This window comes from Ambystoma mexicanum, chromosome 10 (genome assembly GCF_040938575.1).
Source record: "Ambystoma mexicanum isolate Mex_15411 chromosome 10, UKY_AmexF1_1, whole genome shotgun sequence".
Classification (NCBI taxonomy): domain Eukaryota; kingdom Metazoa; phylum Chordata; class Amphibia; order Caudata; family Ambystomatidae; genus Ambystoma; species Ambystoma mexicanum.
In genome coordinates, this window is record NC_090932.1 from 454,920,032 (window position 1) to 454,936,913 (window position 16,882).

The 16,882-nt window shown below is 48.5% G+C and overlaps 1 protein-coding gene across 5 annotated transcripts in view; it reads right to left on the reverse strand.

The window, feature by feature from the left end:
* Positions 1–527: 527 nt before the first annotated feature.
* The window catches only part of STAG1 (STAG1 cohesin complex component), a 2,120,576-nt gene continuing 2,104,221 nt past the window's right edge, over positions 528–16,882 (reverse strand). For 3 of the 5 annotated variants that reach the window (XM_069618022.1, XM_069618025.1, XM_069618023.1), the window contains one exon: positions 1,533–1,703. In XM_069618022.1, the coding sequence (XP_069474123.1) occupies positions 1,680–1,703 (24 nt within the window). In that variant the 3' untranslated portion in view covers positions 1,533–1,679. Of the gene's footprint in view, positions 1,704–16,882 lie in introns of all 5 variants that reach the window. The other 2 variants (XM_069618021.1, XM_069618024.1) reach the window with 1 other exon arrangement.

The window sequence follows — 16,882 nt, forward strand, 5'->3', positions numbered from 1 at the left end:
CGAATAAAGTATTGGCCATTCCCTTCCTCAGTCCCAATTTATAAAAAATAATTTGAGTATTTAATTTCACATTCCATTACCCACTGTACAAAGCAGCAGGTAGAGCAAGACAATATCACAGGGGGCATTGTAACCTCCAAAGAGTATTGATATCTTATCAGCAATGGTACAGTTTTGAGGTTAACTGCCAATATCATGTATCAGCTAGACACATTAGAATATTACTTCAGACTTTTTTATAGCCTCTCTCACTGTAATACAAAATTCAATTTGTTCATCAAGTTAACTTTTATGGACTGTAGCTAAATTGAACAGCAGAATTGTAAAAATGCAACATTGCACAGCTAGATTTAGTTGTCAAAATGGTGTCAAAAACATTTATTGTGGGTCATACTGTGTTTGTTTGATGATTCCTAAAGAGTCTGTTTTCCAACAGCTCTCAAGCATACGCATCTTCATTTAAAGGAAAAGCAAAAATATGAATATAAACAAATATACATTCTGTATCGAGATCAGATAAGTACACATTTCTATGCAGCACAAACCCTGACAGGATTTATTTATTTTTCAATTAATTTACAAAAATATTCATGGATAGACGTCTACATGGTACAACAAACAAATATTTGCACGAGTATCAGGACTCGGTTTATTTTGTATTCAAATCTTTTTCCAATTAAGGAAACGCAATTATGATTTTTCAAGGACAGGAAACAAGCAGGGAGAACAGCTATTGATTAGGTGATTGTTTTGACAGTCCATAGTTTGCTTGCTGGTATCCGTTGTTAAAAATGTACAGAATTAGTACCGATAGAAAAAGCTGTGTTGCTGCTTCCACATGATCTTATAAAACGAAGGTTACCGCTGGAAAAGGGATTAAACCGATATATCTTGTTCAATATCCCATTATAAATACAAAATTAAAGGTCTCTCACATGAGTATAAAATAAGGAATTTACTTCCACATTTGAAGCGCTCTCGTGCTTTGTCGTCCTTTGGCAGGGATGCACTAGGCAAAAAATCTCAGTCTTTATAGTAATGTTCTGTTTTTCTCAACACCAATAAAAGCTGCGTACCACAACGCAAACCAAATCCAGTGTGCTTCCGATCGTCCCTGTCCATTTTAGTCATATAGGGTGTCCACAGCAGACCAAATTTGATAGGTAATATAGGACAAGTTGTGTGTTTCAATTAAATAAAACAAATAACTTGTTAAGATTTTCTTTTTAAAAACATAAAAAAGCAAACAAAAAAAGTTATATCCTTTGTAACTTTACAGCAGGAAATTCAGTTAGAAAGTGAGCCGTCACGGTGATGCTGCTACCCCAGTTTCATCCACTTTGTGCCTTACTCGAGGCATCCCAATAGTTTCCATTCCCTCTAGTTTTTGAATGTGGTAGTAGAACATCTTAATAGCTTCTTAGAAGGCAGGGTTAACCTTTTTCTTTCAACAGTACATTGATACTTGATGAAATAACACTCCTGTTTGCCGTTTGCATGGTCGTCTCCATAAACGCAGCAAGGCCGTGAGACCTTTAATGTTTGTTGAATAAAAACAAATCAACTCACATAAAAAAATGTGTTCTCTTGTATTTTTTCTTTACATAAGCAGTCACAGTATATAGGCCTTTCGCTCTAGACAGAGTTCTTTATTTTTGAAATGGTGGACTCCCTGGTCTTCAGAACATTGGCATCCCAAATCCCTGCAACACAGAAGAAAATAATTAGCATTATGGCGATACATTTTGCTATACACAAACAATAAAAACAGTTTGTGTATAAATACTTCATTGGCATTTATTCCTTTTCCCATCAGTTCTTCAATTACATTAGCATGAATGGAGATCAATTCAAATAATAAAAACATCTTCACCCTAACAGATTAGTGCTCTTTGCAGCCTACGAATGAGTGAAGCGTCTCAGTGGATGCTGAAGATGCATGAAGTCAGCCCTAAATTATGCTTACCCCTTAACAATTAAATAGTAGATAATCTATGTATATGAGCAGGATGGCAGAACTTTGTTTTTAAAAAAATGAAATAACTTTCTAAAAGTAAAGATGTATAAACTTACATTTATTTATTCAATAATAAACACATGCAGTCTTCATTTAAAAAAATTAAAAAATCATATCCTAAGAACCAGTTCCCAGGGAGGCAACACAAAAGGCCTCATTGGGGGTACAGCGGTAAGGGAAAAACCAGGGATAAAATGTCAGTAACTGAATTGCTGCCATTTTCTTGCATCACTGCTCTATGAGTTTTGGCGTTCAAGCGGAGGCTTTAACCCCAGAATGTAGCTTGAGGTAACGCTTCCACTTCACCTGTGAAAATCAGCAGAATTACTGCTCACTGTAAATCTGAAAAAATTGAGCGGCAGAATAAGTAAACTATTGGAGGCAATTCCATAATTTACTGTTGAATTACTGTGAAACTGGTTATGATGCCTAATGTACTGATATGATATATTTTATTTATATCGCGCCCATACACAGGTATTTCAGAGCGCGACCAGGCAAAGGGAGGGGGAGCAGGGGAGAAAACAAAAACAAACGATCTTACTAGGCCCAGTGACATAGAGAACGTGCAAGTGCATGGGAAAGGGGGAAGTGCAACAGAAAAAGTGAGCGGGTGGGGGGGCAAAGAAGTGCAGGCATAGGATAAATAATAAGTTAGTGGATACGTAAATAAATAAGGTGATCAGAGCAGTGATTTGTGCAGCCAGTGGAGGGTGCAGTGCAGGGCAAGTCAGATAGGGTAACATCTGATAAGTGCAGGAGAGGAGTGGGGGGGACCTGTGAGGGTACAGATAACATGCCCAGGTGCAGGTGCAGGGGTGGCCGGGAGGCAGTGCCGGAGGAAGTCCAGGAGGGCAGGTAACTGAGCCAAGGGGGCCCCGTTGGCAGGTGAGGCAGTGCTGAGCAAAGAAGGCAGATCAACAGGGGAGGAGAGTGGCAAAGGCAGATGCAAAGAGGAAGGTCTTAAGGAGCTTACGGAATCGCAGATGGTTTTCCTCCAGTTTCAGGGTGGCAGGGAGGCCGTTCCAAAGGGAGGCTCCGGCCAAGGACAAAGATCTGCCCCTGCACGTTTCTTAGAAAAGCGGCTGACCCTGAGGAAGTTTGAAGTAGAGCGAAGGGCTCGAGAAGGGAGGTATTTAAGGAGGGATAATTGAAGGTATTTAGGGCCCAAGCCCCAGAAAGCCTTGTGGACAATGCAAAGGGTTTTAAATTTTATCCTTGCATCCACTGGGAGCCAATGGAGGGATTTCAGTGCTGGAGAGATACGATCCCGGGGCTTGAGGCCAAGGACAAGTCTCGCAGTTCTGTTCTGGATTTGCTGTAGAGGGTGGAGGGTGGAGGCAGGTAGCTTTAGAAAGAGGCTGTTGCAGTAGTCCAGCTTAGAGAGAATCAGAGCTTGGGAGAAAGTGAGCTTCTGTGGGAAGGAGAGGAAGTAAAGGTGCCTCTGAGCAGGTGTAGTAAGAAGTTAGATTTTTTTTTAGTCTTCAAAGATGTGTGAGGAGAAGGATAGTGTGGAATCAAAGATGACCCTGAGGTTCTTTGCTTCGCAGGTAGGTGCAGGAGGACGGCCGAGGGAGGCAGGCCAGAGAGTAAGGGGGAAGGAAGGAGAGGGTGTGCCGATGAGGAGGATCTCAGTTTTATTCGCATTTAAACAGAGATCGTTGGCAGCACACCAATTTTGAATGGCGATTAGACAGTCAGAGATGAGGGAGGAAGGGGAGGTGGCAGAGGGAAGCCTGAAAATGAGTTGTGTGTCGTCAGCATAGCATTGGAGGTTGGAGCAGAAGATGGAGATGCAGTAGGCAAGGGTTGCCAAGTATTGGTTGCAAAGCCAGGGCGAGAGATTAGACACCTGAGGAACACTACAGGTAGAGCGGGAGATAGAGGAGAGGAAGGACCCAAGTTGTACCCTGGAAGGTCGATCAGAGAGAAAGGATGTAAGCCAACCCAGAGCCTGATCAGTGATGCGAAGGTTGTCACGGAGACGATTGAGCAGGATGGTGTGGTTGACCATATCAAAAGCGGAGGAGAGATCAAGTAGGATAAGGACGGAGGGAATGTTAGAGTCAAGGTTGGAGAGCAGATCTTCACGGATGTTCAGGAGAGCAGTTTCCGTACTTCTGGAGACTCTGAAGTGGCAGTTCGTATCAGTTAATTTTGGCCATCACTTTGAGACTCCAACAAATTGCCCACCACCTGCTAATGCTCTTCCTGATGGAATAGACCTTCCTCCTACAGACTTCATCTATATGTTTCAGCGACAGCTGCTTTCATAAAATGTCAGCAACTAAGGTATGGCTAACTTGCGTCTCCCCTCAAAACCATGGCACACCCATGACACCAGAAGCGACTGTGCGGGCAGTAGATAGGGAGCCAATGACACACTATGATGTCAGTTCCACCTTTTTCCCTAGCCCTCAGCAGGCAAGGGGCCACAGAGCAGCAAGTGGTGAATGAACATCTAGCAAGAGGGGTAAGATGGGAAGGAAGCAATGAATCTGTGGGGGTAAGGGTCTATCCATCTGTAAGAAACTTTATGAGATGCAAGTAATTTGTTCTAATGAATTTCTTCCACCCACAGATTCCTCATGTTAGACTGACTACCAAAGCAGTAAATAACAGGGAGGATAGCGAGAAACCACCCACACCAGAAAACTATGGAGCAACGCAGAAGCAAATAAGGTGTCCCTACCTGAATTAAAAACAAAGGGCTAAATACCTCAAATCTAAAGACCCCAGTGCAAACTGGTTGAAGGAAATCAATAATACAAAAATTCCTGTGGGTGCTTTAGTATGCCACAGAATAATTATGAGAAAAGGAGAGAAAACTACATTAAACAGTGTGTATACAACAACAATGCATCGTAATTAATCATACATTTATTAAGTGTACTGTGGTTTCATCTAAATACAATACCACGCTGTAATTGTCTACCTGGTCATTTGCTGTGACCGTCAAATAAAATATATTTATATGGAGGTTTAGGCATTTAGAGGGGTGGGAAAGGGTAGGGGGTCAGTAGTATAGTGGTATTGGAGGGACCACACACCACTTGACCACAATAAAAGGACAGCAGACGTCAAAGAAAGAATACATTACTTACCAATGACGCCTGTCCTCCAGCATTGGCATTTTTGAAAGATTGACATGTGTTTGAATGTTACCAATTGTCAGACTAGAAATCCTCTAATAGTAAAGCAATTGCAGTTATGCTGTTATATTATTTATATCGTGCCAAAGCCCTAAGGTGTCCAGGCGCAGAACAGATATATAAGAGTGAAGAGACACTGAAAGGGTCAAAGCTTTACATAAATCTAGTTTAAGAGTTTCCTCTTCCGCATCGATTCAGAAAACTCGTTCCATGCTCATGCTTCCAGGATTGGGAAGGAGCGACCTCTTCCCTGGGCTCTTTTTATGCAGTCAACTCCAAGGTGGTGTGCTTTGGCTGATCCCCAGTATTCACTTGTGAGCAAGAGTCAATATCTTGAATGAAACTCTAGCTGCTACAGGTAACCAGTGTAGCTCCTTCCTAGCGAATACTGAATCTTTTTGCGTCAATTTACAAACAATACACACAGTTGCATTCCGAGTTTTCAGAAGTTTTTGTATGGCCTTTTTATTAGCTCCTACCAAAAGGGAGTTACAATAGTCCAGTTGTGAGAAAATAACAGCCCAAGCCAGCTTGGCACAGTTCTCCTTAGTAATCATTGGGCTGACTCGTCTTAAAACTCTGAGAAACTGTTTGTCTCCTATATTGTATTTTGTTATTTATATAGTTATTTATATAGCGCTCTTTCCCCACTTGTGTGGCCTCAATGCGCTTTTTCCTTGGTTGAACGCCCTTGGTGACCGTAGTGAATGTGGTTAGAGATTCTAGAGGATTAGCTTAGATGTGTGTGTATGTTTGCCATTGTAAGACTTGGGTGGCTGGCAAGGCTCGACTAAGCAGCCCAGTAGCAGTCAGACACGTGGGTGGGTACTCTTGTGGTTAGAGATAGATTGCTGTTAGGAGAGTCTATGTGAGACCAGCTATACCGGGTGGTGGTTGCTGTATGCTAGCGGCAGAGATGATATTGTACGTCAGGTGTTTCAGTCTGGAAACACCAATCATATAATCAATCATTGCCTTTGGGTCATACTGCCCCCAGCAAATGACTGCCTCCTTCGCTCCACCCCCGGTGGCCATCTTCAGATTTGGTAGAGCACCTAAAGTGGCAGTATCACCAAAAATAAAAAACAGAGGGGAAGGAGGGAGGGTTCGCATGTGATTCCATGCAAGACCCATGCTGGAGAACAGGAGTTACAGGTAAGTCACTTGTTCCTTCTCCAAAATTGGGTCTTGCATGGATTCACATGGTCCTGAATACGATTACACAGCAGTACATACACACACCACAGGAGGTGGCAAGGCCGAACAGAAGCAATTCACGTACTCCTGTGACTCGTCTCAAGCAAAACTGCTGCATATAACCGCTTGGCCGACCCATTCCAGACTTCTCCCTGGAATCCCTGTAGATGCAGTAGAATGTCGTGAAGGTGTGGGTGGACCTCCATGCAGCAGCCTGGAAGATGTCGAGCAGGGAAACAGTAGAGAAATGCTGCTGTCACTGCAATGGCTCTGGTGGAATCAGCTCTCGGCTGGCCTGAAGTGGTCTGTCGGCATGACACAAGGACATGAAAGTCTTACACAGGGCCTACCCATCTTCCACTAGTCCAAAATTGACGAACAGCTGAGATGTTTTCTGACAATCCTTTGTGCGTGCCACATAAAACTTGAAGGCACGAGCAGCGTCCGGCAAATGCAATACCCTTTCAGCAGGCATAGAAGGGTTCGGAAAGAAAACTGGCATTAGCAAAGGCTCATTGAGATGGAACTCTGAAGGAACCTTCGGCATAAAGATGGGAAGGCCATGTATGGCCGCTTGCAAGAGAGGGCCTGTATCTGCCCGAATCACATGGCTGAGGTGATTTCCACCAGGAAAACAGTCTTTCACGAGAGAAACTTCAGAGGGGCCCGATGCAGCGTTTCAAATGGAGGCCGGGGCAGGAGACTTCACTGACGGAAACGTCCTGAAGAGGCCTTTGAGGAACTTCTTGATTAGTCTGTGCTACCACAGGGAGGGCTCGCCAGGCATCCGGGTGTACTGGGAGAGGTCTACTAGATGAAACTGACTGTGACAGTGGCCAACTCCCAAGTTCTGGAAATTCACCAGCAGATACAAAGCAGGTACGGGAGGAGCTGCTGAGCCGTTATTTGCAGAGGCGTAATCTTCTGAGTCCTGCCCCACACTGAGGCGCTTCCATTTGTGCCTATAACAAGACAACGTAGAGGAAGCTCTGGCTTTGGTCAAGATCTTCTAGCACTCCAATGGCACGTAATAGTGCCCAAACTCCAGGGCTGAAGGAGCCAGCCCGTGAGGCTCAGACTCTGGCTCATGGTGCAATCTTGTTCTGTTTTCTCTGGAGAGAAGGACCAGAAGGAGGAAAAAGATGGAGCCACTGACAGATGCAATGTCTGGGTATCAGATCTGCCGCGGCCAAGACAGAGCAATGAGGATCATCCTGCAATGGCAGCGTCAGTGTGTTGATCACACGTAGCAGGGGTGGAATTTGAGGAAAGGCGTACACAGGTAGCCCGTTCCATGGGAACAAGAAGGTGCTGCCCCACCCCCCCCCTCCCAGACACATCAACTGAGGGTATTTGGTGGCCAATTTGCGGCACTTGGAGTTGGCCGCTGTCGTGAACAGGTCGATCTAGGGGGAACCCCACCTGCTGAAAAGAAGAGACACCTTCGCTTTTTGAAGTTCCGATTCCTGGCAGGACCGCAACTCCTTACTGAGCAAGTCTTCAATGATGTTCTTGGTGCCTGCCAGATGAAAGGGAACAAGGAGCATGTTCTAAAGAATGGCCCAATCCCACAGGGACTAGGCTTCCAGGGAGACAGCACGTGAGCACATCCCCGTCCTGCTTCCGGATGTAGAACATGGTGGTGGTGCAGTTTGTAAAGATCTGCACCAACTTCCCCTGTAGCTGCAGCTGGAAGGATTTTAGGGCCCAGAAGAACACCCAGAGCTCCAGGACATTTACTTGCAAGTCTTTTACCACCAGGAGCCAGAGGCCTTCGGCTTGAGACTGCCCTGTGTGGGCCCCTAAATCCTCCAGAGAGGCATCCGTTGTCTGGTACAGAGGAATCCGGAAGGGGCTCCTTGAGTGAGATGCGGACACAGTGCCCACCACTGGAGAGCCTGTAGGAATGACTGATTTAGGGATATGTCTGTCCAATTGCCTGGCACCTGCTGCCACCTGGTGTCTAGAGATTCCCTGAGAGCTCACGTCTGGAGCCTGCAAAAGGGGACCATATGGATGCAGGAAGACATCATGCCGAACAGAATTGGACTGAATTGTTTTGCGAGAAACACTGACAGCTGCTGAACTGTCCCCTAGGATGGCCTTCACCCTCTCCTCCAAGGGGGTTGCCAGGCATGCAACCACATTGAGACTGGCGCCTAATGATAGAGCGTTCTGCGATGGCACCACGCAGTACTTCGGATAGTTGGAGAATCTGAGCAAAGTCGGAAGGCGTATGCTCCCGGTCCTGTGAGCTCAGACGCAAGCTAATGAGCCAGTCCAGATAAGGGTAGACGTGTATGCCCCTGCAGCAAAGATACGCAGCTACCGGGGTCAGGAATTTTGTGAACACCCTGGGGTGAGTTTGCAGGCCAAAGGGCAGGGCCCTGAACTGGTAGTGCCGTCCCTAGAGCACAAAACGCAGCAACTTACGTTTTCGATGAATGGGGATGTGAAAGTATGCGTTCTCCAGGTCTGGAGTTTGCAAAAAAAAATCCCCTTCCTCCAGCTTGTCGAGCACGTGCTGCAACGTGACCATCCTGAACTTTAGGGACTTCCAGTACTTGAGGCGTCTTAAGTCTAGGATCGGCTGCCACCCTCCTGACTTCTTCCATACCAGGAATTATCCGGCTTACACTTGAGACAGTCACTGAGGGACCAGCTCTATTGCCCCTTTTCTTAACATGGCTTGAACCTCCTACAGCAGTTCAGCCATGTGAATCTCTTGACGTTCTACAGATGCGAGGGCACCTGTGTTGAAATTCCAAGTCGTGCACTTGTTGATGAATGTCCAGTACCTGTTTGTGCATTGTGATGTGTCTCCACTGTTCTGGCCTGCTTCAGCATCTGCATCCTGGCCTGTGGACGACGATGCTGGTCTCCGCGCCTGGGAGGAGCCCATGTAGGCTTACTGGGTGGTAGAGCAGGATGGCTCACTATAGGGGGTAGCGTACCCTTTGGAGGACCTGGAGACTTCCCCATAGGGAACAAAACGACGACCTCTGCTGGAGGGTCCCCAAAGTGAGTGGCGTCTGTCAGTTTTGATAGCCTGAAGAGTCTCATCCACTGCCTTCCCAAACAGGTGGTCTCCCTCAAACGGCAGGTCCATGATCTTGGACTGCACATCCGCACAAAGGTTTGTGGCCTTCAGCCATCCCTGGAGCAGAAGGGCCTCATCGTTCCCCTTCTGGCAGAATCCTGAGTCTGCTATCTCCAGGGCTTCTGTAATGGTGTGATCCAACACCCTCCCCCCCTCCGGCCTTCTGCAATAGGGCCAGCAACTCTGCCTTCTTGTCATCAGGAAGGAAATCCAGTATCGACCAGAGCTTGTACCAAAGCTCCCTATAGTACCGAGACAGGATGGGGAGGGCATTGGAGGCCTTGATAGTGGAAGCCATGGTGTAGATGATGCTAGATGCGGTTGGCAAACGCTTCTTGGCCTCTTGGTCTGGGGGCACCATGGATGCATTGGGTGAGCGTTTCTTGGCGGCGGCCGCCGACACCAAGTCCGGAGAAGTCTGCGACCTGAGACTCATGGGAGCAGAGCCTGCACCCGGTATTACTTCTCCAGCCTGTCCAACTTTGAAGGAGTGGTACTTGGAGTCTTCATAAGGGACAATCCCTCCTCCCAAACATTGTTTAACAACAGAACCGACATGAGGGTCTTACTTGAGGAAACCCTCCTCCTCTGGCACCCAACTGAAGAGTTTGGACACCTTCGAGATGATGCAGTGGAAACAGCCAATTTCGTCTGGCAGCGAAGCCCAGGCAGGCCTGTCAGCATCCGGAGGTTCCCCTTTGGCGGGAACATAATCTTTGTACTCATCAGTACGAGTAGCCGTGGCATCTGTATCCGTGTCTGTGCACACCTGCTCCTCTTCCACTTGAGTCAACAGACCAGGCACAGGTATGATAGGTGCCCTATGGGGCGGCGGCCGCTTTGGTCTAGGAGTACTCCTGGTTGGCGGCAAGCGGGGACTTCAGGCCGGAACAGGCACAGGAGAAGCAGGTAGCCTCTGCTGAATTCCCGCCACCAAAAGTTTTCAGGGTGGTGAGGATGTCCAGTGTCCCTTGGTGCCGGCTGGGGTGCAAACAGTGCAGCCGGGACAGGAGTCTGGCTGAAACCCCTTGGAGGGGCAAGTGGCTGGTCTGGCTTATGGCACGGTGATCCCTCCTGTGACATGGGTCCCTGCCCCCCTTCATGGTCTGAGTAGAAGTCCTCAGGCAGGTCATCCTCTGAACTGGAGTAAATGTGAGTTTTCTCTGCAACCCCACAGGGGCAGAGGCATGCTCCCTTGTTGGCTTAGGCAGTTAGTCCGACTGAGGCAGAAACTCCATCACCCTACCAGAGTCCTTCGGGAAGGTGGTGATGATTGGGAGCTGCACAATGGGCACAGCCTACAACTAGGTTGTGGTTGCTATTGCTGACAGAGGCCTCAGAGGCAGAAACACCCTTGGAGGAGTCATCGTTGAGAAGGTTAAAACGACAGTAGCTGCAGAACTTTTCACCGCCAACAGAGGAGCTGTTTTAATCAACAGGTGCTGTGGCTGTTGAAGAGGCTGTCGACGAGGTGGTGGTCCTGGTACACAAGGATGTCAACATGGCTTTTCAAAACTTTTTTTTTAAAAACACTAAAAACACTATTTTCAACAACAACACCACCGACATACACCTTGGCATCATCAAATAAGGATACATATAAGTAGCAACATGACATGGATTTAGTCAGTACATTAACCAATTGCGGCAACAATTCACACCTCATATCACCCATGAGATGAGGTCTAATACAGTGCACAACCCAAACTCTCATTGCTCCCCATCAGATTGTCTCTCCTCCCGAGCTAGGTATGCGCAAAATGGAGCCCAGAGGTCTTTGGGCTGAGAAGCCAGTATGACAATGGCAATGTACGCCTCTTCACGCTCACTGGTGTACACCAAGTCTTTGAGTCATTCCTCCCAGGTTGGGGCAAGTGCCGATTTCCAATGCAGAGGATGCATTTTTTGGATACTATACACAAGCAAGATTAAATAATCTTCTAGTGACCACTGCAACCATACCTACTACTATCTCCCAGCAGATATTTCAATTGAGACTTAACAGGAGGAGCCCCAACAATTCATTCAGAATTTCGTCCACCTTCCACCAATATAGACGGGCGGGCATTCCCAGAACATGTGATGAGTTGGCAGGGGAAAAAACAGACTTCGCACATGCACTACTCGCATCTGGGGAGAACTTTGTAAGTCTGGTAGGGGAATACATTATAAATTACTCACCGTAGTGCCTAACATACTCTTAGTCCCCTTTCCTCCATACTGCATGGGCGTCCCTTCCAAGGGACGGGAGATGGAACCTTTTTCACCAGAATAAACCACCTTCCCTTTAAATTTAGAGGCACACAGGGGTGCTGCCCTGATCCCTCCCTCCGGCGCCACACCTCAGTCCCCATAGACCGAGGACAATGGATTACCCTTATCCAATGGCACCAGTTTTATTGGGGTGGAAAGGGGGAGGAAGGATGGTGGGACGTATGGAGGAAAGGGGACCAAGGACAAAGAGTACGTTAATCACTACAGTGAGTAACTTATAATTACTTTTACGTCCCGTCCCCATTACTACATACTGCATGGGTGATTACAACGCAGTGTAAGCCCAGGTTGGAGAGGAGATCCTCCTTAAACAAACAGGTTTCTAAGAACCGCCTGTTCGCCGAAAGCTGCGTCTGATCTAGAGCCGGTGTCCAAACAGTAACGCTTGCAGTAAGCCGAAGTGGTGGCCTAGGTGGCCGCCCTGCTTATGACTTGCCAGGGTACATGCCGCTAGAATGCGGTGGCCGTTGCCTTGGCTCTGACCGTGTGGGCGTGCATGTTGGGCGGCAGTGGCTGATGCTGTCCCTCTTAAGCTACTTTGATGGCCGAGAGCATCCAACGGGTTATGGAGGTCTTGGAGGCCTCATATCCCGGTCTTGATCCGCTGAAGGTAATAGAGCGTCCGACTTGCGGAAGCCCTTGGTCCTGTCCAAGTAGAATTTCAGGGGACACCGGACATCGAGGCAATGCAGAACTCTGTACCTCGTCTTTAGGCTCAGCAAAAAACATACGCAGCACTATTTCTTCGTTCAGATGGAATGCAGAAGGCACCTTCGGTAGGAATGCTGGTTCAGTCCGCAGGACTACTTTGTCCTTGTGACACGTAGTGTAGGGCTCTGAGGCGACCAGCGTCTGGATTTCCCTTACTCTGCGAGCCGAGGTCAGGCCGACTAGCAAGGAAGTCTTAATGGGGACCAGCCTGATGTCCGCGGAAGCCATTGCCACAAATGGTTTGTGCGTCAGGGCACCCAAAACTATGTTGAGGTCCCACACAGGGTGTGGCCTCTTGATGGGCGGGTAGAGTCTGGCGAGTCCCGTTACATGCTTCTTGACAATCGGGTTGGAAGAGAACACACCTTCCTCAGAGTTTCTGTAGGCCCCAGTGGCTGGCAAGTGTCTACCTGCACGCCCGAGCTGGTGAGGTGCGCTGAAAAGGAGAGCATGTCATCCAATGTACATGCAAAGGGGTTGATATCCTTGGAGTCTGCCCAGTGGCAGAACCTGGTCCACTTGCTCGTATACTGGGCCCTGGTAGCTTTGCTTCTAGTGCCCTGTATGATCTCTAGAATAGCTTGGGACAGGCTGAGATGTCCTAGCGTGACCTGCTCAGAAACCACGCTGAGAGGGCTAGTTTCTGTGACACGGGGTGGATGACCCTACCCCCCTGCTGCACTAAAAGATGTGCTGGACCCGGCGGAAGGTGAATGTGCAGTCTCTCCAAGATGCTGAGCAGCTCCGGGAACCATGGCCTGGCTGGCCACCATGGAGCTATTAGAATGACGCTGAGGTGGCGAGACTCCTTGATCTTGCATATCACCGTGTTCCACTGAATCTGAAATGCGTCTCCTAGGGAGCCGGGACCTGTCCCTGCCAGGAGGCGAACTGTTGGAACTTCCTGTTGTCCCAGGAGGCAAAGAGGTCCATCTGGGGGTGTCCCCATCTGCTGAAGATCTCCTGCAGTACAAGGTTTTTAGTTGACATTGGTAATTGTCTGCTGGCAGTCTGCTGAGCTTGTCTGCCTCCAGGTTGGATTACCCTGGAAGGTGGACGGCCGTGAGGTAGATGTTCTCGAGGGCCCATTCCCACATGATGACAGCCAGTCTGCACAGTAGAGGGGACCTGGTACCTCCCTGCTTGTTGACATAGAACATGTTGGTCGAGTTGTCTGTCTGAGGACGACCTTGCCCTCGATAACCGGAAGGAAGGCTCCGAGCGCTAGCCAGATGGCCTTCAGTTCCAGCCAATTGATGCAGTATCCCCTGCTACTGCCGGGTCCAGGTGCCATGGATGTAGTGGTTGTCCAGGGTGGCCCCCAGCCCTCGAGAGAGGAGTCCGTAGTGATGGTGACCTGTGGGGTAGGTTGCCGGAAAGGCTTGCCCGTCCGCAGGTTGCAGTCCCTGGACCACCATGTGAGGTCCAGGTGAAGAGAAGGAGGAACGTTGATCATCTCTGCCTGAGAGCCCTGCTCCTGGTTCCATGATGCCACAGAAGTGTAGCTGTATCCTCCTCATACTGAGTCGTGTGGGGGATGGCCAATAGGACCGCTGCCATGAGACCCAGTAGGTGTTGGTACCACCAGGCTGATGTCAATTCTCTGCTGAGTAAGTGCGAAATGGTCCTCTTGATGGTCCTGATCCCTCGGAGCCTGCGTCCCAGATGAGTCCCAAGAAGGTCAGAGTCTGCGTAGGCTGCAGCTGCGACTTCTTGAGATTGATTGAAAAGCCCAGATCGTGAAGTGTGTTCATGAGAGCATCGGAGGTGCAGTGCACCGCATCCGGAGATGAAGCCCTGACTAGCTAGTCACTGAGGTACGGATAGATGTGGTGGCCCTGAGGTGGGCTGCCTATATATAAATGAGCCCGGTAAAGACCCTGGGGGCCGAGTTGAGGCCAAAGAGAAGCACCTTGTATTGAAAATGGTAGCCCTTGATCCTGAATCAGAGAAAATAACGATGAGGCTGCCAAATTGGGACGTGTAGATACGAGTCCTTCAGATCTAGGGAGCACAGCCAGTCACCCTTGCACAACGTCTCAGCTATTAAAGCTGGGGTAACCATCTTGAATTTTTGTAGAGGTAGGGAGAGGTTGAGGGAGGAAAGGTCCAGCACAACTCTCATGCCCGCTTGGCTCTTCTTCAGAGTGGCGAAAATCCTGGAGTAGAAGCCCAAGCCTGGCTGGGACTTCCCCACTGCCTGGCTCTCAGCGAGCAACTAGATCTCCACCAAAGAGTTGGTGTCCCAATCTGTCAAAGTGGAGGGGAAGAGGGAGGAGAGGCTGGGATGGGTAGGCGGTACCCTGTGGATATTAAAGAGAGGATCCAGAGATCCGTGAAATTCTGGCATCAGAAATGTGCATGGAGAGTAAGCCTGCCCCCCACAGGAGACATGTGGACCCGGAGGGGCAAGTTATGCCTTCTTTCCCTCAGAGGCTGTTATAGAGAGGGGGACTGGAAAAAACCCTTGCCACTCCCCTTTTGCTGCTTGAGCCGATGCTGTGTCGGCATACGATCCGACGGCCTGGACCTTCGCTCTTGGATGCCGCGGATGTCTGAGCGCTGCTGTGACTGGGTGTACGTTTTGGGCGTGGTCTTGGTAAGGATGGATAAAGACTTGGCCGTTTGTGAGACGTTTTTCCTTTTGTCCAGCTCCTCGTCCGTGGTGGAGTGGAAGCGGTCGCCCCCTTCGAACGGCAAGTCTAACATGCGTTCCTGGACATCCGGGTTGAATTTAGTAGCACAGAGTCAGGCCGTTCTTCTCATGTCCGTGGATATGCAGATGGCCCGGCCAGAGGTGTCAATGTGGGCCACGGTGGACCCCATGATTTCTTGTGCCACCAACTTGGCCTCTGCCAGTCCCACCTTGAAACGTGATTGGCTCTGCGCCGGAAGCTCTGGGAGAAATCAGCAATTTCCCCCCAAAGCCTCTGGTTAACGGCTGCCAGCATGGCAACCGCGTTGGCTTGACGAAGATGCAGGGACGCGTTGGAATACAGCTTCTTCCCGTACGCCTCCAAGATCTTCTCCTTGCCTAGCAGAGCCGTGGAGGAGGCCGACGACGACTGAGGCTAGGGGCATAGTGATGCCGCAGCGATCACCGAAGAGTGGCTGAGGGTGGGCCGATAGCAAGAGTGTATCCCCCTCCATCTGCCTGTACTTGGCGTCTTGGCGTCTACTGACCGGCTGGACAGAGTGGGGCTTGAGCCAGCCCTTTTTGGCCAAGGTGACTACGTCCTTTTGCATTTGTATCCCTGTTCTCGTTGCGGGACGTAGCGTGAGGACTTCGACAAGGACCCCCTCTGATGGGTGTTTGACCTTGGGCTGAGGAAGGCCCAAGTACTCTGCCAGCCCTGCAAGACGTTTGTGGAAGACCTTGGGAAGACGGTGCGTCGGGGTCCTCCTCGTCATCTGTGTCCACCTGAGGGTCCTGTTGGTCCGGCACCAGTGGAGGGTGCTGGGAGCCGAAGGCTGCGGTGTGGAGACTGGAGCCTGCAGCGAAGGCTGGTATGGTAGCGCCTGCACAATCGGTTGGGGGACCGGAGGCTGAACAGGGGCCAGGGGCACTTGTAATGGGGCAGTGGTGCAGAAGCCATTTATTTAATTATTTTTACATTTGTTATACGCCCAGACCCTGAGGTATCACGGCGTAGTTACAGAAATTTTGGTTATTGTAAAATACACTCAAAGGTACAGCAAATAAACAGGTAATGAGTTACACAGTTATTCGATCAATAAATCAGAATACACAATTATTATATACAGGAGGAAAGGGCAGTTAGACTTATCTGAGTTGTGGTGGACAACTGAGGCAAAGTCTAATGTTTACAAGGTTGGATCACTTAAATAACCAGGTTTTTAAGGCTTTTTTGAAGTTTAGGAATTACTCTTAAGTTTTTATATTTATCGGGAGTGTGTTCCAGTATTTAAGGGCAGTGACTATGAAGCTGCTGCCTCCTGCTCAAGAGCTTTTATAACGCGGAACTTCCAGGAGTGAATTTATGTTCGATCTAAGGGTTCTAGTTGAGTTTTCTTTTTTAGCTAATATGTTTTTGATATATTCAGGAGCTTTATTTGCCAGGAAGTTGTGTGTGATACAGAGGGGTTTGAAGAGGATTCTGGCCTTGATAGGTAAGCAATGGATTTCTCTTCTGATGTTTGAGATATGGTCAGATTTTGTATTTTCTAGCGCTGCTTGGAATGCTTTGTTCTGCATAAGTTGCAATTTAGCAAATTTGGTATTGGAAGAGCCTAATATAAGTGCATTACAGTAGTCCAACTTGGATAGTATTAAAGCTCTGGCTAAGATGATGCAGTTTTAAGGGGTGAGGAATTGGCGACTAAGAGCGATAAGATTAGCAGTGTAGGAAGTTGCTGAGGAGAGGGCATTCATTTGTTTTGTCATCGTTAGGCTCGCCTCTAGATAAATAC